At 38.5% G+C, this 26,049-nt stretch overlaps 1 protein-coding gene across 2 annotated transcripts in view; it reads right to left on the minus strand.

Annotated features, from left to right (window-relative positions):
* EFNA5 (ephrin A5) overlaps positions 1–25,226 on the minus strand; it is a 339,455-nt gene extending 314,229 nt beyond the window's left edge. For both annotated transcript variants that reach the window (XM_053298052.1, XM_053298051.1), the window contains exon 1: positions 23,411–25,226. In XM_053298052.1, coding sequence (XP_053154027.1) covers positions 23,411–23,535 — 125 coding nt within the window. In that variant the 5' untranslated portion in view covers positions 23,536–25,226. The remainder of the gene's footprint in view (positions 1–23,410) is intronic.
* Positions 25,227–26,049: the final 823 nt, after the last annotated feature.

Below are 26,049 nucleotides of genomic sequence, written 5' to 3' on the forward strand. Positions count from 1 at the left end.
AAATCAGTGCCACCACCATGTGTAAAACATGTCATAGATAAATATGATCAAAGGCACTGCAGACAGCAATACTACTTGACCCACATAAATCCTCTCACTAGAACATCAAGGTGCTTTGCAAAACTAAAACTTGGAGGAATGTGCTAACGGGAGCCTAAATTGCATAAAAATCCACAACAATAAGTTTCAGTATACTTTAGAACTATGTTCTTTGAAATAACAGTGTGTGAAATGGAATACAGAAACAGAATAAATTACAGTACCAACATGTGGAAAAGGTGCATGGAAACTATATTCAGTTTGTATGTTTCAGTTTACAGAACATTACAATTGTACAGAGAAGTTCTGCTTTGGGCAACAATTCTGTCTGTGCAAACAAGCTGGTGTATGTCACCACTCCAAGCTGATGAGGGATATGCATGCACAAGAGGGAGGGAAAACTTATCTGAAGAATGCTTTATTATGCAGTATAAATACACATTTTTATATAATCCATTGTTCTCAATGTGCCAAACACACACACATTTCAATGTTGCATATATGCATATGTTTCAAATATACAAACATATTTTGAATATCAGATATATCCCTTTTTATCTTACTGCTGTATGATAGAGCACCTCTTTATAAATATTAGCCAAAACAATAACATTGGAAATATATGTGCGTCCTTTCAAAGGAAGCAGATATTTTAAGTGTCAATGCTCAAAAAAAGAGGTGTTAAGCAAGTTCCAGTCTGATAAAAAGTTTGCTTCCAAACAATTTTTTTTAAGTTTTTCAAATTTGTATAATCAAGGAAAGGCAGAAATAATTAAAATCTCTTTTGCATTTGCCTTTTGAAAAAGATGGGACATGAAGAGGACAGATGTCTCCTTAAAAGCAAATGCCATAATTCAAAGGCACCTTCTATCAGATAATATTAAAAGAAGGGGTTTATTATAGTAATAATAAAAAGGTTTTGTAAATCATTGTGACGATGCTTTCCCCCCAATTTATCTATCTAAAGCAGTAGGCTAGCTGAGAGAACAAGTTCTAAGATCTTGAGCAACAATTCTTCGGCATGTACTACAATTTCAATTAGTTCACTCAAAACCGTCCTGCTGCAGGAAATGATCTGTTCCAATCAACGCAGGAACTCAATTAAATAATATGAACTGGAATCTTCTAAAGTAATGGATGCTTGAATACATTTCATATCAGTAAATAAATGAGATTTCCTTCATCCCTTCCCCCACAAGCAAGCCTATTTCAACCTGTAGCATGTGTAGATGGTTAAACAGGTAGATTAGGCTACAGAACTCAATACTACTGCAACATGCTTCTGCATATATTACAACAATTTTCATGTGAAGATGCTTAATAAGCACCCAGATTATTTCTATTCTTTGTTGACTTTCTCGCTAGAATTGGTAATTGAATCACAGTTTATTTAAAACCAGGAGATTTCTATAACAGATTCAGTTCCTCCACAAATCTCTGTAATTTCAGTTCTTCATTATGGGAAGAAACCAACATGTGTACAATAAATTCAGGACAACTAATGAGGTTTATAAAAATGTATCACAAAGACATCCAAAACTTAGGATATCATATTTTCTTCATGAATTACATATGAGAAATAAGGAAAGGTTAACTCTATTTACCTGACATCGTCGGAAAGCATTCCTTTATTTTAAAGTAGCTATTTAATACTGGGAAAATTAATTAATATTGGATCTCCATGTTTTACCACTCCAAACTGAGTTCTCCATCAGCATTTGTTCATACATCAACATGACCATATATTACCAGTCCTTTATCTGCAATTTAATTATGCTATCAAACATGTTAATTTCTTCGCTCTCTCATTCACGCACACACACACACTTCCAAATCACACAACACTCATATACACAAATATTGTGGAAAAGCAACCACTTTTTTAAAAAAAGTTGTTTTAAGCTGTCTGGATACATGAAAGCAGCTGATGTAGGATGATGAAAGTAGCTGCAAGACTATGCAGTGGTATAAGGATGTATTATTTAAAACTACTTTGCACACGGGGCATACAAAAATGCATTGGTTTACAGATCAATGTAAAGTATGCATTTTTCTTCTAGAAAGAAAGAGCTGTTACTGCATCAAAGGAAATACTGTATTGTATGCACAGTTTTAGTAGGAAAGGCTTGCTTTAATTTTGCAAAGTCAGGTATAAACAAATTACTTGCTAACTAAAACACTGAGAAACATTACATTTTCAACAAAGTTTAAAAAGTAATGCTTTTATAGCAACAAATTTGAACATGACTATTGTAGGAGTGCCAGAAGTAGTTCAATAATTAAATGGCATTGAAATATTTGTTTTAATTCAATTAGCCAATCTTTGATGTTCCAAATGAACCCAAGTAGGTAGTCTATTACTACATGGTCACTCTCACACTAAAGAGAAGCAATGGACAGCACACCTTAAATACAGCCCCACTGCCACAGACTGGTCTCAGTATCTTATTTCCATACTGTCAAGATGCTAGGAGAAATGTGCAACTGCACAACTGAAGCTACTAACAAGAGTATACTGTTCAAACCTTTGCATTTGATGAAGAAATCACTAGCATGGGCTATTGTTATAACCAGTATGTCATCATATAACCTTGACATTAGCAGTAAACATTGCCTTACGCTTTCTCTTCTCCACAAGAGTAGCTATATAACCTGTTTGAAACTCAGCAACACACAGAATTTCTCTGATCCAATGTCTTTTGCATAAATATCCTTATAGCAGTCGCAATATTGACTACATACATATCACAATTGTCAGCCTGAGAGGGATATTAAGCTCCTATCCTGTAAGGAAACTATTAATTTTGTATATCCTGGAAACATTTCCTCCTAAAATTAATTAATTAATTATTGATTGATTGATTGTTAAACTTATATACCACCTTTCATTAAAATAATCACAAGGCAGTTCACATAGAAAAAGTTAAAACAAGACTATAAAAATCACACAATTAAAACCAGAAGCCTCCAGGAGGGACCAGTATAGCAATTGCACTTCCAAAAACAAGCCACATATTGCTAAAAGTTAGCTGGGGCAAGCAGCTACATGCATCGCTGTCTTCTCTCAATAAAGAAAGGGCAGCCCCTATTTGGCAATCCTGCTAAGTTTTCTAAGCCAAAAATACACCCTTTTTGTGGAAGGCTTCCCCTTTCTCTCCTTTTGAAAATTTTTGAGTTCAGATGTGTTCCCTGTGTAATGTCCCCCAACACTTTTCTTCTTTTCCTAACACATGCATACTTTAGCCTTGGCTATGGAGTGCCAAGTAAGGAGGAACAATAGGAGCTTTTCAAGTCATCAGGAGTGGCTTTGAGAAGGGCTCAGTTCAGAAGCCCAGTCAATATTTACTGCAGTTCAGAGCTGCTGTATTACAGATCCTTCCAAGCAGAACCTACCACTAGGGTTCCAAAGAGGTTACCAGATTTTATTTCAAATAGAACAAAAATGAGGAGGTAAACAGATTACTACCAAAACCACATTTTCATGGAAATAATCATGGAGAGAACTGGAACTAGGAAAGAAGAAAGTAAAGGACAGAGGAAAGTAAAATAATTCTGGTTGTAATACAAAAGTTTCATTGATAATCAGGAAAAAAGTTTTTATTCAAATTAGCAAAGTTTGGGGGGGGGAGAAACAGATCACAAAATATACTTAAAATGGTCTTCAAATGACATGTACTAATCATGTAAGCTAGGTAGCTTCGTTGTTCATTTTTTAAAAATTACAATAGCTATACTATAGATAGAGAAAATTTTTAGGTACAACCTTTAAATATTAGTTTCCTGTATTTTGAACATACTACAGCAATATTTTTAAACAAAACCTGGCAAACAGTTATGCAGGAGTTATTTTTAAGATCCTAAGCAGCAAACTGTACTGAAAGTCAAGTACATTTTAAGTTAAGTAATGCTATCAATTTGTGACCAAAAAGGATAACCATATTTTATTTTTGTTGTCAATATCCAAATAATTTGAATTTAAAATTTCTAAATAAACTGCCCTAATAAAATACATGTATTCCATGCTTGTCATCATAGCTCAAAGGTTGTTTTGTTATTATAATTATTCACACTTTTTAAAAATTATTATTCACACAGGTTTTCAGAAGGCCAAATAAATCAGACTTAAGAATTATTGTGAAGATCAGTTACAAATATAGCAATTCAACTGTTCAGACCAACAGGCAGCTATACTTCTAAAACTGCAAAGAGACTTTCCCAAACAAATAATGTAAAGCAGAACTTCTCCTCTGCTTTCCATGGAATCTTTTCCTTTTCCAAAAGTACAACTCTCCTAACTTGATGGAAGTGATATTTTAACACTTGACAATTGTCCAGGATTGTCATGATCTTAATCATTTTACAAACAGTGGGTCATTGTGAATGTAACTAAAAGGGCTCTCACTTCAATCAAGACTGAAAAGGAGAAATAGTTAAATTAGACACCAATAAATGTTTTTGTTCATCAAAATTTCTTGCTGCTAAAGAATCAGTCTCAAGCACAATTACAAAAACAATGTTGTATGAATACCCATAGACTCTTGGTAAAACCATCATTTAGTGAATGGGTGGTTTAAGGAGTTCTGATTCATATTTGCTTCAGTCTGTACTTGGAATTAACAAACTGTGAAAGTGTTTCAACAGACAGTGGCCAACATGCAGACTAGCATAAGAGTTTTCTGGCATAACAGACTGGCATAGCATCACACTGGCGTAACAGTTTTCCATCATGTAGAGGGGATGATTTTCAGAAATCCTCTCATTCCCCTCTCTGCAAATCTCTCGCCATCTGAAAATATGTTTCTGAGGGTTGTGTAACCCTCAGAGACATGTTTTTAGGAAGCTAAAAAAACTGCCCGCACCACATAAAGTAAAATGTGTGGCATGAATGTACAGTGAAACTGAGGGTGCCCCAGTATCCTCAATGAAACAAAGTAAAACAGAGCTTTTAAAAAATAGACAACAGTAGCATATCACGCACAGCTCTTTGAGTGTGCTAAAATTAGTATATCAGCAATTTTCAGTAGCTTCTTTTTTCTTAAAACTTAAATAAGGGAAGTGCATGCTATTGTGCATTGTCTTTAAACTTCTATAAATATTCCAATAAAAATAATGTTCACATAAAACTCAGAATTTTAAACATATCAGCTACATTAAATATGCCTAACTTAATTTTTTCCTAATCAAACAGTTCAGTTCAAATAATGAACATCACTCTTTGTATTTAAGCATATGCTCAGAGTAAAAACAAAAACAAAAAACTTGCAGGTTTACTCTTGTCTGTTTTCGGATTTAACTTCTTAAGAGTTTGCTGCAATTGATCCCGAGTGCAGCAGTCATAACAGAACACCTCATCTTCACAACATTGGCATATACATAGATCCATCTCTGTACTAGTTAGGTAGCAGCCAGGAATAGCTTTACAAGAAAACAGAGACTTTTTCTTTAAAATTTAGGCCTGGTAATTGACCGGAATGCTACACAGGACTACCCTCAATAAGAAGATACAGGTGGTGTAGAGCAAGGATTCTCAACTTTAGTCTCCAGATGTTATTGGACTTCAACTCCCAGAATCCCCAACCAAAGGCCACTGGGGCTGGGGATTATGGGAGTTGAAGTCCAAAAACATCTGGGGACCCAACATTGAGAATCCCTGGTGTGGAGCATAAAGCCAGTGGAAGCATGTCACTATAATGCTTAAGAGACTATGTGCTTTCCTAAGATCTAATGCAGGGGTTCGCAACCTGTGGTACTCCAGATGTTGCTGAATTCCAACTCCCATCATACCTAGCTACAATTTATCTAATGGGTTCATTTTAGTCTGATACCATGGTCAAACAAGCACAATTCTGAGTGCATGGATGGTTTTAACCAATAAAGCATTAAACATATTGAACTTGAAGGACTGAAAATGCTCTTCTTGTCAAATCATCCATGCACCAAGCACAAATAAAGAGGGTAGAGGAGTAGACCACACAACCCCACCCCATTTGTAGAATGGTCTCTTCGGCAAAACTCCTTCTGCTTGTGTTCGTCAGAACTCCTCCTTCTTGCTGAAAACAAGCACAATTGTGTTCCAGAGTTACTGAACCTTACTTGGGCTGGCTATCAGTAACAAGGGTTAAGCTGATTTGAAGGATTTGTTTGCATTTTAATCCTGTTGGGATTCACTGGGATTTGAGTGTGCGTGTACATATGTGCAGTACGTATTTCAAGTATATCTTTTTCATGAAATCTCATGATAAGATAGGTAAACTTAAATAAAACATGTTTTTAAAATCACCTCATATCTCAAATCTATTCACAAGTATTTATTGGCAATAAAAGCAATATCAATTATTCTTTATTATGGTCACAGACCATATATTTTGGATAATACAGCAACTGTATGCATGGACAGCAGCTGAGGCTGCACATTTGTAGACCAACCAGATTAAATTGCAATCAAACCTATTATTAGGAAGAAATAGGGGAAGACCTCTCTTGCTCTCAAACAACTGATCATCACTATCACCAGTTATCTGCTGGGAGCTACATATGTGCAGTTCTGGCTGATGAACTGGAAAGTTGCTTACACAGAATATGTGTTTGGCATGTAATCCTCCATCCAAGTAGGAACAAGCACAGAGAAATCTGTTTTCATTCACATATGGTGCCTGAACAAGAATGTAGTATAAAAGTTGTGGGGTAAAAGTTTGATGATTTCCAAAATAAAAGGCCATCCTACAGCTCCAAAGTACAATGCGATTATCCCTTTTGTGTGTGATATATTGCACATATGTCACTTATTTTGGTCTATTTCTGAAAAGCTAACAGCAGCCTAATTTTTTCCACCTTTATCCATTCTTACAAGTAATGTATCTTTTCCACACAGCATACTCAAAAAGGAAATATCCAATTCACAGTTCTTAATGAGGAAAACACTCATGTTGATTTAATAAGAACTCCACTCCCAATGAGATTTTGTTATCATTTCTTCAGAAGCTAGGCCATGAACACTGAGAAGGTTGTAGAACACCTTATAACCACAAAAAAGTCATTTTTAAGGCTGCAAATCACAGTAAAAAGGAAAAGGTTTTATAACAAAAAACAAAATATATCCAAAGTAAAACACTAAGCAAATGAAGCATGTGGGAAATATCCTTAAGAAACATTTAACTATTGAGTCAGAAAGTCTGCTTGACTTCCTTAATTTTATTTTAAGAAGTTCTGTTTGTCTTGAGGAGTTGCACACACAAGCCACAGTTATATCAAATGGATACTACAAGGGAGTTTTAGACAGGTATTAATTATAGAGCCTGTTCAGACACAGGCAGATCTTGGATATATACACTCCCTCGTTTACATTTGCCAAGATTGTGACAAATAGGGTCCAGTTAGGGCATACGTTTATTGGTTGTTCCATAACAGTAAAGAAGATCTTGGAAAGCCAAGTTACCAGAAGATAGAAATCCAATTTCCCCTTACTTGCACTAGCCCCAAATGAGAACAAGAAGAATTAGTAATGTACCAACATCTTACAGCACTGCACCGTGTTCGAGTGGCTAAGGCCATGAAAGCCATATATGTGGCCAACTCACTCTCCATTTTACCTTAAGAGGCAGTAGTCATCTTAAGAGGCTAAGAGACACAAAGGGAGCTCCACACATCAATGCCCTCATCAGAACAATACTGGACACACGTCCAGTATTGGACACGTGTCCAGTCAGGGCTGTCCTCAGAGAGCCCTGGAGGGGCCTGGGGCAAATCAGCCAGTGCAGGGGCCCCCTCCAGTTAATTCTAATGGGGGTTAAAAGATTGGGGTCCTGGGCAGTCACTGTGCTTGCCATGTCCTCAGGACAGCCCTGTGTCCAGTTCCCATCACTACTTCCCTACTCTGCACAGCTGCCTGGGTCAGCTTTCCAGTAGCAGGAGAGAGAGGGTAAGTGGCAGCAGTAGCAGCAGCATGGGCCAATGGGAAAGTGAGGGATGGAGGTGACCCCTCCCTGAAGTTATTACAAGCCAAGGCAACCAAGAGGCAGCATTACTTTCAAAGCTACACTTATTACACTCACTGAGCCAAGTCTCACGATCAGTGAGACCCAGTTTGGGAAGGTAAGCCCACTCTCCCCACAGATGAGCAGGGCGGGAGCCCTGGGCGGCCGGATTGGCCACCCACACGACTGCCGGCTCCGTGATGGAGCCAGTGGGGGCTGGGAGGATCGTGGCCCCTGGAAGCTCCAGTATGCCCTGCGCGAGTCTTGCAGTATGCCCTGCAAGGCCCCCAGAGCCGGGAGGCGGCTTTTCACCTCCCCTCCAGGGGTCTACTCATGAGTAGCCGTGGCACGGAGCTGCACTGCGGCTACTCACGATTTTTAAAAATGGGTTTGCGGAGCACTTGCTCCGCAAACCTGGTTTAAGGGGAGGGGTTGTTTGATTAACTGCCGGGAGGCAACCGGCTCGCCTGCAAGCCCAGTGGCTCCCACGATCAGCCGAAATCGGGCTAGGCTCCCCTAGCCCAATTTCAGCTGATCATGGGAATAGCCTCACTGTTTTCAGTAGAGTTGTCGAAGCCACTCTAGTATTTATCTTCTATACACAGAGGTGCACCTAGGTAATTTTGAAGCCTGTACCTTAAGGCCTTTGGAGGCCCCACCGCAGCAAGTTAAGCATGGAACAGAACAGCCTGCCTACAGAAATGCCATCTTGAAGCTCAGCTAGTGTGTTATTGAGCAGGCAAATGAGCATAGAGGGGTAGGAGACAGCAATTTTTGCTGCTGCCTTCTCCCACCAAATGCACCTTTTTGCTTCAGAAATATGTTTCTGAAAGTCATTCAACCCTCAGAGCAATATTTCTGAAGTCAAGAAGTATTTTTGGAAGGAGGAAAGAGCAGCAAAAATTGCTCCCTCCTCCCCCAGCATTTGGCTGCTCAGCAACACCCTGGTTGAGCTTTGAGACGGTGTTGAGACTGCACAGAATGTGAACCTATAGTTTTAATCATGCTTTCTACCAATTTACTTGCGAAACATATTAGACTAACCAACTTGTAATGTCCTAACTCTCCACTGGATTGTTTTTAAAAACTGATCTGATGCTGTCCATTTTCTAATCCTTACTGACAAATTGCATATTTTTGTTTAGAAGATCAGCAATTTCACATCTGAACTCTTTAAGAACTCTCAAGTATAAGCCACCTCGAGATGAGATTACTTGTTAATTATTAAATTTGTCAGATAGCTCTAGGACTTTATTTCTTGTCACCTCTTTTTGACTTTGAAAACCTAATGCCCTGTAAAACATATTTAAGGTATGATTATTCATACAAAATCTTTCAGGGAAAGATACAGGGGAAAGCAATGCAGATAATTTACTTAGCTTTTTGTCAACCTCATAGCTTCCTTCTTTTTCACCTTTGTTGAAGTCCAACTGCCTTCTTAGATAGATTTCCTACTTCAGTCGTAATTAACAAAATGAATATTGTTTGTAATTGTTTAGCAATATGAAAAAAGAGAAAGAAAATCAAGTTAAGGTTGCAAGGATAAAACATTCATTCTGAAGGAACTTCATCTATACCAATTAGCCGAGCAATGAAATATAGGTTAATGGGATTTGTATGTTTTTTAATACTACAAACATATCTCATTGGATGTATAAAAATGCATATACCAAGTAATTTTAGCCTTTCTTCCTTTATTTATAAAATACAGTACAAAATGCTTCACTGTCAAAGGCACACAATGACTGATTTACCCACAGAAGCAGTGGGTACTAAAATCTACATCAATGCACCACTAGTTTAATAAAATTATATTAGCTCTAAACTATTCACTGAAAAACAAGTGCTTGTGAACTCCTCCAAATGGTTTCTTCTAAAAAGGCCATGACAACCAATATTAAAAAATGAAAAACTATTCTGCCACTTTACTATAAACTATAAAATTCCGTTCATTCACTGACAGACCTGAAAAACTAAGAGGAATTTGCTTCATGATATGCTATTGAAGAGCACACAGTGGACTAACGTAACTTGTATTAACGCACTCTATAAAAAGTGTTCTTGGCAAGTGAATTATTTGCATTTCAATCTGGAGGCACAATGCTTGCTGTTGGCTTCAAATTTTATAAGTAATCCTCCTTAAGAAAACAAATGTACACAGAACTTCCAGTTAACTGTTTTATCTTCTTAATTGTGGTAATGTGCCAATCATTTGCTATCTAATCTAAGTTGGAACTATACTGTAAGCACTTGTACACCTCATGTGATCTCTAGAACACATAAACATATCACCAGCATGTTATGGTTTGTCTTTATATTACCATTTCTATCAAATATTACATCAGTGATAGTTTAAGATACAACACAAATACACCTAGTCAAGAACAATCTTCAGTGCATGATTTGCACATTCCAATTATATTGTGCTATTAAAATGTGTCAAACTGCACTGTGCCAAATGCATTCCTGACAGTTTTATGAAATGTGTGTGTCCTGGCTACATCTGGAAGTTAACTTCTTACAAAATCTGTAGCACATGGACTGCCAACAAACAAAAAGAAGGGGGGAGGGGAGATTATCCAGCAAGTGTCACAAGAATATAGCTACTTTCAAATATATTCTTTTCAGCATCCAGGCCATCACAAGCAGGTGAAATTCACTGAACCAATTTCATTTTGTACTTTGGGACTTAGCACGCAACAACATCCACTAAGAGGTCACTGCACTGTGCAAGATTCCTGTTGAAGGCAGCACAGTTATCACAGCAAAAGAAATCTGCTGCAATAATGAAAGCTGACCTAAAATTTCTTATTCATATGGGCTACTTCACCCTAGCTTCATTTCATAATCTAAAATCACCTTTCATGATTTTTATCTTCCCTGTATCTTTCAGTATCTTTTCAGTATCTTTCAATTAGTCACAAAACATAATTTTGGGGGGAGAAATATTTCTAGCCCTCTCTCAGTCAGCAAAACAACAAAGCACTTGGCAGCACACTACATCATTTGCATCTTTGCACCCTTATTTGCCCAGCAGCCCCAATTATAGTTATACTTGTAGGGTGAAATCCACTGTATGCTATTTGTCACTAAGAAGCAAGTCTAATTAACATATATAAACACAATAATCAGTAATAGAAAAAGGGTTGACTACCAGAACATAACTCCAGGAACAAAAAAAGTGACACCTCTACTGCACAGATGCATTAGTTATTAATGCACAGTCTTACAATTAAGACCCTGCCAGAAATGGCTGGCCTTGAAACTCTAAAATTCTCAGTGATGCATTAGATCAGTGGGGGGAAAGACAGAGTCTATTGCTTTTCTGAGTTACTAGGCTGGACCAAACATTCTTTCCATTTTGTCATTTGTATCTGTAAACTGCATAACCAACAGAAGGACCCACATCCAACATATCAAACATTGTGGTTATTCCTCTCCCACCAGCTTATCCTCTGCAGCTGAGACACGACTGAACCAAGAACAATAATATTCCAAGAACCGATTCTAGATCAGGGGTGGCCAACCTGAGGTTCTCCTGGAACATTTTCAGACAGCAGGCTTTACTGCAGGTTTACTGCGAGGCTTTACCAAGAGTTTGAATTTGCATTTTTTTAAAAACAGACACAAAAAGTGGAATTTTTTTACCCCGAGCATAGATCGGGGTACTCTCTAAGGCACAATGAAAAACTTGAATCATGTGTGACGTGCTCCTCGATAGCTCGCAGGGACTTTGGGGTACATCTGGATATGTGAATGCATACCCTCAATTCCGGAGAAGCAGCAAGACAAAAGAGCCTTCTAGAAATGTTCCTGCTGCTGTAAGACTACAATTCCCATTATCCTCAGCAATTTGAGGATGGAGATTATGGGAGTTTTAGTCCAACAGCTGGAAAGCCTCAGGTTGACCACCTAGATTAAAAAAAATCTTTCAATAAATATCTTCAAGCTAAAGATAAACACATGTGTATAAATCACTAGGATCACACCTCACCTCCATCCAAAAGGTGTAGACCAGACCTACATCCACATTAAACCCCAAAGTCCCATTATATATTAACTCTATCCAAGACCAGCAAATATGCAAACACACTACAGTAGTGTGGGAAATCACTACGAGTTAACTGGAACGCTCATCAACTCTTTCAGTTACCCTTGGAAGGTAAGTCACCTACTTTAATAGCAACCTTCCACAATATTAGTAGATCAGGGCATCAATGGAAATTCTCAGAGGTATGCTGCAATATTATATTGCGTTTAAATTTTCATGCAGTTTGTGCACTAAGGAAGTGATAATACTTAGGATAATAAGAGGACTGAGTGGCTTACATGTTTTTGAATTTGAGAATCTCCAATTTGGCTACTTTCTGTAAGTGAAAGACTCATCTTCAAATATCACTGGTGTCCAGCAGTTATCGCTTTTCACAGCCTGGAAAGATTAGCTATTTAGGGTTACTTCATGTGTTCCATTTGTATTTGAAAATCTGTTACTAAATACCAGCCAAGCACAAAAACTCATGTCATGTATTGGACATGAGTAAACTACAATGTTTGTTAGTAAAATACATGCCAAACTGGATATTTTACTAACAAAAATGTGGAACGCATACACATTTTCATAAATGGCTCTGCATGTATTTTGCAAATTCAAAATAGTTTTCAAGTACAAAAGGAATGTATACATTGTACCTTACAGCAAGTACACTACAGATTAAAGAAAGGATCCAAAGAGTCACACATTGTATTTTTCTACAAGCACACACATTTTTTCAGGCCCTGCTTTCTGACTGCAGCTGTGTGTGTGTGTGTGTGTGTGTGTGCGCATGCACGCACGCACATGGGTGTGCATGCACCCACACCCTGATAGTTAGGGACTTTTCAAACCGGCATTTGAATGAGGGGGTGCAGATGGAAGGAAAAATCAATTGCTTCTCCATGAGTGCTTTGAATCCTGGCCTTAATGTCTTAATTAACGCTAACTTAAAATGGTCTTGATCAACCTGTAAGTAATACAGCAAAATACAGAACAGAAATACTTGTTTTTTATAGATGCAAGCAACAGAAATGAGATATTTCACAGTCCATTCAAATAGATAAGTATTAAGCATTTTAACCATTTAAATACACTTCAGGGTACTTAACACCATGAAATATTTACGCTAAGATTGCAGTTTTGCAAAAAAAGAGCTTTAAATTACTTTAAAATACATTCAAATAGAAATATGATCTCCACATTTGTGAATGTACCATCAGTCAGCAAGTATATAGGAGAATAAATAAATTGATTTTTTTTTAAAAAAACCCTCAAGGATCAACCTGGGTTTGTTTTGTTTTTTAGAAATAAAGAATAACAAATCAGGAATTAACTTTTTTTAGTATTGTTTTGTTCATCCAATCAAATTTTATGTATAGCACGCCACGTATTCTACAGTGGTGTTTTCCTTTGTTGCCAAGCCGAAATTGGTGACAGAGCAGTATGCAATTGGTGCTGTATTGTTCCCATGACAGCTATAGTTCTGAAAGTGTCCCTTGCCTTCCTTCCCATAAATGTTATTGAAAATGTGCTAATTATGGACACCACAGCCATGATGGGGTCTATGCCAAGAGGGATTGGCACCAGATTGGATACCAGAAGCACCAAAAACAAAACAAAAAACAAAAAACCCCACTGTTAGTTTACTTTCATAGTTTATTACCCAGATTTTGGAAAGAGCATCTATGCTGCTTCCTCTTTAGTAACATTATAGTTATACATTTCTTAGTTGATGTTGTGACAGTGCAAGGAACAGATGATAAAAGCAGCAAGACAACCATTTTCTTCACTAACCCACTAGGGCATTCTACATTTTAGAAACTGGCTAACTAAAAGGGAAACCCTAAATAAACTTGTTAACTACTGCTGGCTATCATGTCTGTTTAGTTTGTCTTTCAATATTATTTACTCAATATTAGAAGAAGTCTCTCTTTGCCTGCCATGCCAGCCCTTCTGGTTGTTGAGGTACTTTTCGCCTAATTAGCGATTGGGAGACACACTTTTGGCAGCTCTTGTATCCCTATTATTTCCTGTTGCTTGGCACAAAACCCGTCAGGAACACCACCACTTGTACTGTACCCCTCTTAGTGATGGATCACTAATTTTTAAAAAGCAAAGCCTCTAAAGAATGGTACAAAGATGTAAAATGTATTGAACCAACAAGAGTAAACAAATAAACCAGACGGTTGCCATACGTGGAATACTATATCTTTTTCGAGCTCTGTGTCTGAAGAGTTTATCAAGAACAATATATGCAAGCAGAAAAAGATAATGTTCTCATGTGGAGAAGAGAAAGGACCAAATTTAGATGTGTTTTGTTTCTTGTTTAAAATTAATCTCTCCTCCTCCAAATAAAGGCTACAATACCAAAATCATTATCATTGCAGGAATCTTTCCTTCTATCCTTTGCCACCACATCAATGAAGTTATTCTGCAAAGGGGGTCTCTATGAAGAATGACCACAAAGTCCTAGCCCAAGAGGGAGAAAATCTATGCAGCATTTTACAAATTCCCTGGATATATCAAACATAATTCCTTACTCTATGTTTATGACTTTAAAAGAGGAAGCTGTATTGTCAAGTACTATGCCACATCCAGACGGCTTTCATATCAGTAACATTAAAAAATGCCGTTTGCCATTCTGGTGGCTTAAGGCACTTTATGTGCCAATAGAGTGACCAAGCTACACTGTGTCAGATGGTCACTTTTTTCACATACTAGAATCTCTCTTTATCTCCCTCCTTCATGAAACAATCGGTTGCAAACAGTACTGATAAATCCCATCTGATTAAGTCCACTTTTTCAGCAGGCAATGATGTTTCTAAATATTTGAGCAGCTTTTTGTTTTTGCTAAACATAGTATTAATAAAGTAGCTTGCAACTACATTCTCTCAACCTATGCAAGATGCATCTCACGCTATTCAGGATAACCAGTATATATTCCTGAATTAACCAAACTGCTAACTCACAGAAATCCGCCATTTTTGAAAGATACAGTACATGGTATTTTCCTCTCAAAAAAACAAACAAAAAACCACACACGGTGGTATGCTAAAATACCACAATCTTCAATTCTTTTACTGCTAAAGCTTTCCATATCCATGGAGTTGTCAAACGAGCAACAAGAATACTAAACAAAGGATTGTGTTACGCGCGTGTGCACACACACACACTCAAACATGTTTGCATTACTAGAGCTGGAATCACTCTTTGATTTTTGAATATGGGTCACCACAGGTTACATACCACTTTAGAATTCTAACAAAGGTAGTATGATAAACAATTGCAATTTTACAAACCAATAATTCATATTTCCAAGGGTGAATTCACACAACCATTTTTCAGCACAAACAAACCAACTTTCCAATCATTGCATCGCAGCTGTGGACCAATCTAACCTGAACATATACTGAAACAGGTACATAACTCATGTCCACTGAAAAAGCTGATTTGGACTGAGATATTTCAAAATGGATTGTATGAATACATACTAATTATGTTATGATATAAGTACTGTTACCATCTTTGGATAACACTTCTTGGCATGATAGAAATAGGCAATCATTGAAAGTTGTCAAACAACAACAGTAATAGCTAATATTCAGTTCTTCTACAATAAGAATAGTAGGCAAGCCAAACAGGCTTTTTTAATCAAAATGTAAGAAATTAAAAGCCAAAACCAATCACCAGATTATAAAGTGAGTGCTATTGAAGTAATTGAAAATGATTTCTCTGTAAGATAGAACAATGACATTTGGAGAGCAAGGAATGGCAGTTCCAAACTACAAATTTAAATGTATGAAACTTTACTGTAAAAATCCAAAGACTATGGTGACTTATCACGGGGCGGGGAGGTATACTGCATAATCTGAACATAGCATAAAGAGTGCTCAGTGTAGAAAGATTATTTTCAACACTTTACAGAAATCATTTTTCATATAGGAAAATATATCTATACTTCTAACAAGCAGCAGAAATATTGCAAAAAAATATATATACCAAACATATCATGAAGGTATGAAACACCAAAATGGACATATTTAAATTAAAATGTTGTGATAAACTATGCTATAAATTTCAGCAGAACAATTTTAACAAACTCAACGATCAAAGAAAAATAGAGCCTCACATTATCTCCTATTGTTAAAGGTTTTATGTCAAATATAAAACGTTTTAGTCCTCTCAAGTCTTTCCACCCCCATTTTGCTGCTAGAAGACCTGAATCAAGTGAAGTCAACCAAAATGGAGGTTTCAAAAAGATCTCAACAGGAACTGAACCTTAATGGATAGGTAAAAACTAGCCTTGGAAACGGCACCAGCAGTTTGCTCACACAGTTCATTGCCTGGAAACTCTGTGCATGTATAAATAAATACATACAAATAAAAAGATGTAGGACAGATAACATAAGATAACAGAATAGATAAGATATGGATAATGCTTTCTTGGTCATTTCTTGGTCATTTAACAGTTCCTGTTAGCTGAATGAGTGGTTATTGAACAGCTAAACACGCAACAATACTGCTAAGAGACACTGGCTATCTACGGCTACCATTCTATTTTCTTCCATGGTTTCCCCATTCATGGTGCCCCTCTTCCCAAATCCTGAGAAATCTGCACTTTAAACTTCAAAGTTTGGGTGAAGGAGCTTGAGGATTAACCACCAGTGCATAATAGCAGCATTTCTTGTTCGAACAGCTCTTGCATCAAATTCGCAATCAATATATAACCAAGGAGTTCATCTAATGAAAAAGATACCAGCTGATATGGGTGCACATATCACCCACTGGATCCTAGGTTAGCCATACAGAGTTTTAACCACAATTGCTGAATTGTTTAAGGCCTTTGTTTATTTCCCAGTACTCCCTGTTTTCACTGTATTTTGTTATGAGAAAGATATTGGCTGCCCACCTTATGTATGGAGGACAAGGGCTTTTAGGAAGAAGAAATAAAAGTTAACAAGTTTTATTTCAAATTTACAGCTGTATCTATTTCAGCAAGTTTTAAGAATGAAAATTCGACTTAGATGAATGCTTATTTTCCACGAATGAAAAATAAGATTTAACAGTATATTTTCATCAATCTATCATCTGTCAAATATATAAAAGACGTTTCTCAAGAAAATAGAAGGCAGATTTTTAATTCTATCTCTACGATTAGTGTATTAGTATTAATCACTTTACAGAAGAATATTGTTCAGTTTCTTTTCAAGTTACTTATTCCACAGAGATAATATCCTCATCAGTACTTCTGCTTTTTTTAAAAAATGAACTTATACAAGAATTTGAAAAGACTTCTCAACTAGTAGGCTTCTACTATAGCCTATAACTAAGCACATTAATATTGTTGAGAATGTTGGAAGCCTAACAATGTGAATGTTGAATTTCGCATATAGTTACGGTGATGTCTATTGCAGTGGGGTTATATATCAATAGCTGTAATATATCACTGGAAAGTGGTTTTTAAAACATTTATCTTATAAACTCATCTTTTTTTTTTCAGTGACTACATGTTTAAACACAAAAGGAAGAAAAGTGTATATAACAGGAAACAGTTCTCAAAACCATATACATCATTCTGATTTTCTGAAAGAATCAGTTAAAACAATGCTAGGAGTTGAAGAATGATATATAGAATCTTTAAATCTGTTTCTTTAGTAATTCAATAAAAGCTAATAAAAACTCATACACCTAAAAGCTAATAACTTCTGGAAAAGCTACTACCTCTTTGTTCAAAGTCTTTGTACCAACTATTCTTGCAGTAATTTTAAAGTACTTCAGATATTAGCAAAATAGTGCATTTTATACTGTGCAATCTTTTAAAAAGCAAATGCAGAGGCCTATAGTTTCACATGTATTACATACAATAAGATATAAAATAATTAAGGAATAGCTATCAACTAAAACACTCACTCCATAAATACAAGAGATGATGTAGCCAAAGCTGAACACTTAAGTTGCACTGATTTCAGTTGGGGAGATATTTAAGTGCAAACCTAACTATTTCATTGAAACAAGCCTCATTAACACTTAAGTTTTTAACTTATTGAATTGTGCAATTATTTAGTTTTGAAACAATGAAAAACAGATGTTATGACCAAGCTAACAAATGCTTCTGTAAGAAGAACAGATTTTGTGCAACTAGACTACTTTTTCAGCTTAGCTGAGAAACATTGTTCCTTATCTTGTTTGGCTGAACATCACATGATGGACTCACTATATTCATTCATTTTCTCACCCCAGCATGGAACTGGTAGATGGGAAAAAAGACAGTCAGGAGCATCTTTAGCTGTCTTTTCCTGACAGTAAATCAAGGCATTGTGCCCAACACATTGGTATATCTCCATTAAGGATATTTGTAAAAGAATAAAATGAGAAGAGAAGCAGGCAGATAAGTTATCTTCTGGTCAGTATCATCTCTTTGAAAGATAAAAACCTATACAACTATTGCTTACTGGATAGGTTTTCAAGGGAGACTTTTTGTATGCCATTTTTAAATCAGCAAAGGGCTTTCAGAGCCACAGGGATCAGCCAAATTACATGTAATGAGCTGAGTGTTATTCCACTCTCAATCAAAAGGCATGTACTAGGCTGGAGATCTTGGTCTCTCCAGCTTTTAGCTACCAAATAAAGTAAGGTATATTTTATCCAAGAAAATGCACCAATGCTTTTTGTATATAGATACTGCTAGGGTCATAACACTGCACACAGCTACTGCAGATTCAAAGCAGTCGTTCTTAAGAAACGAACAATGCCATCCTATGAAGACTTTACTTGGGAACGGTAGGCTACAGATTCTACGTGCATATACATGGGAATAAGTATTTTGGTATGATTCACTTCTGAATAGACATTCATAGGATAGAGCAAAACAAGGCAATGTCTGGCCACTCAGTCACACAGCCATCTCTCATTATACAATCATCTTATTAATATATCCAGAAACAACGTAGAATTTAGAGAATCTAATGAACATCCAATTATGTCCAAAATTCACCAAACCCACTAGAACACCAACTAGGTAAGTGCCCTGGCTTTTAAGAAGAGTTAAGCACCTTGTGGACATACTTCTGGTAGGCATCTAAGGCAATGATGTCAACTGGTAAGTTAAGTGCAAGATTCAACTTAAGCTTTGCACTTAACCTTTGTTCGGGATTTATTTATTGCAACAAAAACAAAACTGGAACAGAAACGGAAGAATTACGCTCAACTCATTTTATAGTTGTGTATAGTTTATCGTTTTATAGTCCCACCCATAAAAACCCAGATAAAGGAATATTTGTGGTAACCAATATGAGTGCATCTGACTGCAATCATATACACACTGGCGCAAGAGTAAGCTTTCTTGAACATAGAAGGGTTTATTTCTGAGTAAATATATGTAGGATTGCATTGCTTACTGGTTCTAATTTGGCAGAAATTTATGTCATTAAAATTGTGTTAAAAGTCTAATTTTCATTCCCACATCTGTTCACATGCATATTTAGAAATATATTCATATCCTCTTTATAGGAATAAATGATATCGAAACATTTCTAAACATTTATAGGAATACAAATGTTCTAAGTTTTCATACATGTTTAACTTTAGTGCAGTAACTTTTATGAGCAGAAAGTCTTAACAGATTTTTATGAAACTATCTGGATGTAGTTTAGAGGTACAATCCCGCAAATACTATAGAATATAAACAGCATTGCGGATATTGCCACATCTGCAGTATCAAAGTCTTTGTCTGACATACTAAGTGTTTTAAGGATGAAGCCCTACGAATGGGCCAAAGAGATCATTTTACCACAATTCTCCAGAAACACAACAGACAAAGATGTATATTGCAACTCTCAGAACTGCCTAATGATTGCAGAAAAGCTCCAAACAGAATTCCTATGTCCTGTGTACATTTCAGAATCTAGCATACAGGCGGAGACAGAGATCTAATAGCTTTTAAAGGTGCACAAACACTCCTTTACTTTTTCAAAACTATGCACAATATACTTTTAGGGACTTTTCAAATATCTTAAGCAACAAAATATTAGTCTAATATTGCATGTATAACAAAATTTTAATTCTGTAACCACTTTCTCACAGTAATTATTACTATTTTGTTGTAACCTTAGAGAGAAAGTAATACTAGTTACAACTTTTTAAAATAATTGCTTTGCTTTCATGATAGAGACTTGATTTTTTTATATTCAGATACTACTGAAAGAAAAGCTTCTCACAATTATTTTAATATACTTTTTATAACACAGTAAGTCTTAATTGCAGCTGATGATGATGATGATAATAAATAACCATGTGTTTGATTGTGGCCTATATATTTCTTTTTTAAAATAATTAAGCAGAAGTTGTTCTTGGTGGAATTGGTACAACTCAGCATTCTGTTAGTTTCATTAATTTGAATGTTTTTTTTGATGTCCTATATGGAAGTGCACATGAGACTTCATAAACTCTAGTATAAAACTTAAGGTATAACTCAATTTTATTCTATTTTATGGAATTCTAGTTTTTGTATTTAAACTGATTCTCAGGGGCTGAATACTTTTGAGGTTCCCTCATTATAAAAAATCAATATGAAGAACTAATATTTTGCTTGTCAAGTATTATTGACAAATATCTACCTTTCATTCCTCAAATTTGCCCCTTATGATAATTTTTTTAAATGCTAATTCTTGTGACCGGTGATGAAACCTTTACAAAAATAGTTAAGACCATCATGGGTTCAGTCCTTCCGATTCCAACCCATGAATTATAGAAATACATGGCAAGTTTTCTTTAAAATGTCTAGCATCTCTCTAAAGAAAGGTTTATCAGCTTCAGCACAGCTGACTGTGAACATTGTAGTGCATAATAAATACATACGTTAACAAATTTAGAAAAGAAAACCCTTATAAACTTCACCATGATCTTATATTTAAGGCTTGAGAAGTCCACCATAGCTTAAGACATTTTGTATATATGAGCACAGTTTCCTAGATGCTTGGTAGACGGATTTTCCTCCCACCAATACTAACTTTATGGAGTTCTAAACTCATTATTGTATATTATATATTTTTTTAAAAAATCAGACTTTTTCTTCACAGTTTGCACAAAAGTTCTTAGTTAAATGGGTGCTTTCTGGGTTCATTGGTTTAAATACTCTAGTTCTGACCTCACTGTTCTATGGATTATTTATACTGAAGTATTATACCTACACATCACATGTTTAATTAATACCATAACAGGCAGGGAAGCCAAACATTTAATAGCATGCTTTGATTTAAGCAAACGAGCAACATGTGCAAGCCATTTGGTCAAACTCAAATCAGCAAACATTTCCGTTTTCACAAGTAGAGGGGGCGAATTGAGTTTATTATTTCACCATTTCCAAGAAATACATATCTCGATTTGCAACTTTTGTTCTAAGAGACTCTGATAGAGCAGTCACTCAAAAACAAAGATAGATTGTAAAATATGCCTCCAGAGCTCTGCCTGTTACAACAGTTGCCTAATTTTAACCTGAAGCTTTTTGGCTACAGTTTTGTCTGTGATATGATGGAAGAGAGGTGACAGCTTCTGAAAGCACAACAGTTTAGTAATAATCACCAAGAAAATTAAGTTGATGCAATTCTGTCCATTGTCACCCTTCCTTAATGTCTGTTTTGCTTAAATTGCCACACATAAAATTAACATGTTGGACTATACTAAGCTCAAGGTACTTAACAAGCAGAGTTTTTCTGCTTTGGCACTGTCTAGTTTGACACCACCTTCAAATGCAGAGTAAAACAGAATTTGGCAGCCACCACAGATCTATTAAAACACAAGACCTGCAACAAAAATCAATGTGCTAATCTCGATCCAAGCAGCAGTATCAGAAGCATAGGGCGTAGATAACAAAAGATAAAATGCCCTCACACTTACATGAAGTAACCTGGCAGTGGTTTAGAAGAAGAAATGTTCAAGTCTGCTTTAACAATGCAACTTTCTACCCAGCCCCAAAAACTCAAAGAATTCAGATGCCTTATTTATACAGAGACAGAAATCATATGTGGAAAGGGGCTGTAGTTTTCTTGTACTAAAATGTAGGAAGACTTTTAGAGGTTCAGCAAAACACTAATCAAAACTTCCTAATCTGATGATTCACATGCAAGTTTTACAGGAAAGTTTAGAAGCAAAAGCATCTTGGCTTTCATTTCCACATACAGTTGCTACTAAAGACAAGAAGAACAAATAAATCTACATAAAGGTTGATTTTACACAGTCCTAACTGGTCACTCCGTGCTGAGTTTGCTTTATTAAGTATTGTCTGCTCCACCAGAGTGACCTCTCTCTTGCTCTCAATCTCTTCTAATGATGCTAATTCACTGCATGAAAATCAAGGGCTGCTTTATCTCAACTCAGCATCCATACACAGAAGATTTCCTTTGCATTGTGAGACCATCACCAACTATTGCACTTGAATTTGCTCTGACAGCTTGAGCAAGAGGAACTGCCCTTTTCCATGGGAAACTTCCAAGTCCAGGATCATCTGATTGCATTGAAACATTGGAAACTCGGGGGGCTTCATTGCCCAGTTAACCTGATTTAACCAGCTTACATAAGAGTGACATACCCTAACCCCAGGCAAACAGATGGAGTGGAGCTGAAGAGCAGTACCAGAACTTTATTACTTCTGAAATCTTGTCACTGAACAGGTGCCACATGTGGCTAGTAGCTTTTCAATTTCAGCACAAGGAGATTATTAACATATGCAATTAAATAAAATCAAGGTAGATTCACTCTGGCATAAGCCCCAACACAGTGAATCAGTCTGGGGCTCTACTCAGCTAAGTTCAAAAAGTTTCAGTGGAAAGGGGGCTGGAATTTCTCTGCTCTTAAAAAAAAAGTTATCCCAACAAATGGTACCAAGGTACTGAAAGAAACAAACACACTGTGAGCATGCATGATTTCATGGGCAAAATTTACTGCAAATTACTGACGCCTAGTGAAGATGACAAGGGCACTGTGTGGGAACTATAAACAATCAGCTGCTGGACTGATGCAATACAGAATTTAAAAGGAAAACAAGAACATGGGGCGATGCCCCTACAACCGCACACACAGGAGCAGGAAAAGTCTGCCTACGTCTCGCAATCAGATACCTCCCGACTTGAGGATGCCGAGCTTCTTCGTGCTCCAACCATCCTACTTCCCAACTCTGGCTCCCCCTTTAAGTATGCAAAAGCTAAACGGGAAGCCTCGGAGTCAACTCCTGGAGATGCTGCTGTGAGCAACCCTGCAGGCTGCTCATAGGCTAAGCGTGGCTAAGATCGCTCAGGGCTAAGCGTGGCGAGATCGCTCCTTTCTGGCCCAGCCAAACACTCAGCACTGGGTCCCCGACTGCCCGTCTTACCTGGGGTTGGTGCTGTTCCAGTAGACGGCATAGCGATCAGCCACCGTTTTGGAGCTGGGATCCTGGCTGAAGACGCACATCCAGAGCACCAGAAAGACCAGCGTCAACATCTCCACGTGCAACATCACTCCCGGCCAACAAGACACAGCACAGGGATTTGTTGTCGTTTGGTTTGGTTTGTTGTTGTTTTAAGAAAAAAAGACGAACAACGACAACACAAGGGGACACCAAGGGATATTTTAAAGACACAATTTTTTAAAATAAAAAAAAAGAAAGAAAAAGGAGAGAGAGAGAGACACACACCTCAAAGTCACAAGACACACACAAAGAGAAAAGTGCCCGCAAGGAGAAAGGCCACGAGGAGATTCCCCCTCCTCAAAAAAATCTGGTGCCGAGGAGAGATCCTTATGGAGCCTGCGCGCCCCGGCAGGGGGAGCTGGGAGCCGCGCCGGGCAAGAGCAGCAGCAGGCGGCGGAGGGAGCTCATGCACGGCGGCGAGTCCTGTGCTGCTGAGCCCAGGGCGAGACATGCACCGGCCCTGCCCCCGTCCAGCGCCGCTGAGGGGCGGCTCCGCTGTCCTGGCCTCTCCTGGTGCTTCTCTCTCTCTCTCTCTTTCTCTGCGCGGCGGCTTTCTTCTCCTCCTCCTCCTCCTCCTCCTTCCCGCCTTTTGGCGCGAGGGAGCGCTTCGAGGCCGGCTAAGCAGAGCCGGCAGGAAGTCCTTTGGGGAAGGAAAAGTCCACTTTGGGCGCTCGTCTCGCTCCCGGGGCTGGCTCGAGTTGGGAAGCCGCCGGAGTGGCGGGGGCTCTCGCTCTCCCGGGGAGCCTCCTCGTCCTTCCTGTTCCTGGGCGATGGATGAAGGAGCGAGAGGAATCCACACAAGCCCAGAACTGGCGGCGGCAGGCTAGAGGAGGCTGGCAATCCGAGGGTAGCAAACCGAATTGCTGGAGGAGTCCGTAAGAAGCAGCAGCAGCAGCAGCCTGCGGCGGGGGGAGGAGAGCGAGGAAGGCGCTCCCCCCCAACTCCTGTGGCGGTGCTGCTGCTTCGCTGAGGCGGTGCCTCGTCCTCGGTCCAAGGCAGGAGCTGCTGGAGCCCCCAGGCGAGGAGGCGGCAACGATCTCTCCTTCCTTCAGGCTTCGCCAAGTCGCTCTGTGTGGACAGTGCAGGTCCAAGTCCCAGGAACGTCAACTTTGCAAAAGAGCCGGGCGGGCGCAGAGAAGAGGAGGAGAGAAAGGAAACCTCCCTGCAGATGACTACATTAGAAGGAGGGCGAGAGAGAAGAGGAAAGGGAGGGGAGAGGAGGGAAGCCTTCAGGGTCTTGCCCGGCAGGCAGCTGTTCCCAGCCCTCTCGAGCAGCAGCCGGCGCAGAAAGAAGCGGGGAAATCTCTCTCACACACACTCCCCCCCGCCCCGCCGCCTCCAGCAAGCAAATGCAATAAAACTCGAATACTGCGGCTGGCAGGCAGGGATTGTAAAGGGCGCCAAGGATTGGAGGAACAGAAGTCAAGTCTGCTAAGGGGGAGGGAAAAAAATATTTTACGTGAGGGGGGAGAAAATCTTTAAATAGTCACGCCCCCTTTTGCAATGACCAGTTTCTTCGCTGGGTGTAAATCCAGCAGCAGGCTAGGAAAAGCCAGGCGGCGAGAGGGTTGGAGGAGGTCTGTGTGCAACAGACAGCTGCATAGATGTATACACGGGATCTATATATACACATCCACATGTGTATGTGTGTCAGGAGACAGACCTGGGAGCCCTCTTTTGTGCGTGCGTGTGTGTGTGCACGGAAGAGGTGCAGTCGGCTAGCTGGGAGCAAAGGCGCTGTTGCTCGATCATGTGGGATTTTTGCATGCAGTTTGCTGCGGGGTGGGGGAAGATTGCTGGAGCAGCCAGTCAGAGCCCAGGCTGCTGTTTGCTTACAGATTGCTTTTTTCCCCTTATTCTCTCCAAGCCGATTGGATTCAGACCCTCGAAAAGAGGCGTTTCTTTTCCCTTCTCCCCGCCCCTCATGCCAGAAAGACCCCAACCCCACCTTCTGAAAACCTGACTAATTGAATTACAAGGAGTGGCTCCTTGATGCTCCAGGTAACCGTTTCCACGCGGAATATTATGCCGGATGCCCCGGCGCTGGATCTCTCCATTCTCCCTGAAAGCAGTCTCCCCACTCATAGTTGAAGGGGATGCGGCATCAGCTGTTGAAGTATGGGAAGTGGCGAAATCAATTGAATCTGACCGCAAACTGCAAGTCGAGTCTCGCACACAGTGTAATCAATTTTTTAAAAAATGTTTAGCATTCTGGAAAACAGATTTTTAATCTGCTTTGTTTTGCATTTAATCTTCTTCCTTGCACAAATGCTTTTTGGGTTTGTTAAGTGGCGAGCCGGCTGTGGGGCTTTAAATTAGTTTATTAAAAGGCAGGAGCTTGTAATAACAAGATGCGTTTGCTCTGCCTGCTGGCACGGTTGGAAATCGTATGCATGTATCGGCCAGCAGCGGAACCACCGCTACCAGTACTTAATGCGGCAAAGTGATTCACCTGAAGCCTGTTTTGTACTGGGAGAAGCAGAAGCAACGGGTCCTTATTGCTTTACTGAGCCGTATTTCAATAACAGCTCTCAAAGGGCAAAAAATATCATCCTGTGCCA

The sequence above is a fragment of the Hemicordylus capensis genome, chromosome 2 (genome assembly GCF_027244095.1).
Source record: "Hemicordylus capensis ecotype Gifberg chromosome 2, rHemCap1.1.pri, whole genome shotgun sequence".
Taxonomy (NCBI): domain Eukaryota; kingdom Metazoa; phylum Chordata; class Lepidosauria; order Squamata; family Cordylidae; genus Hemicordylus; species Hemicordylus capensis.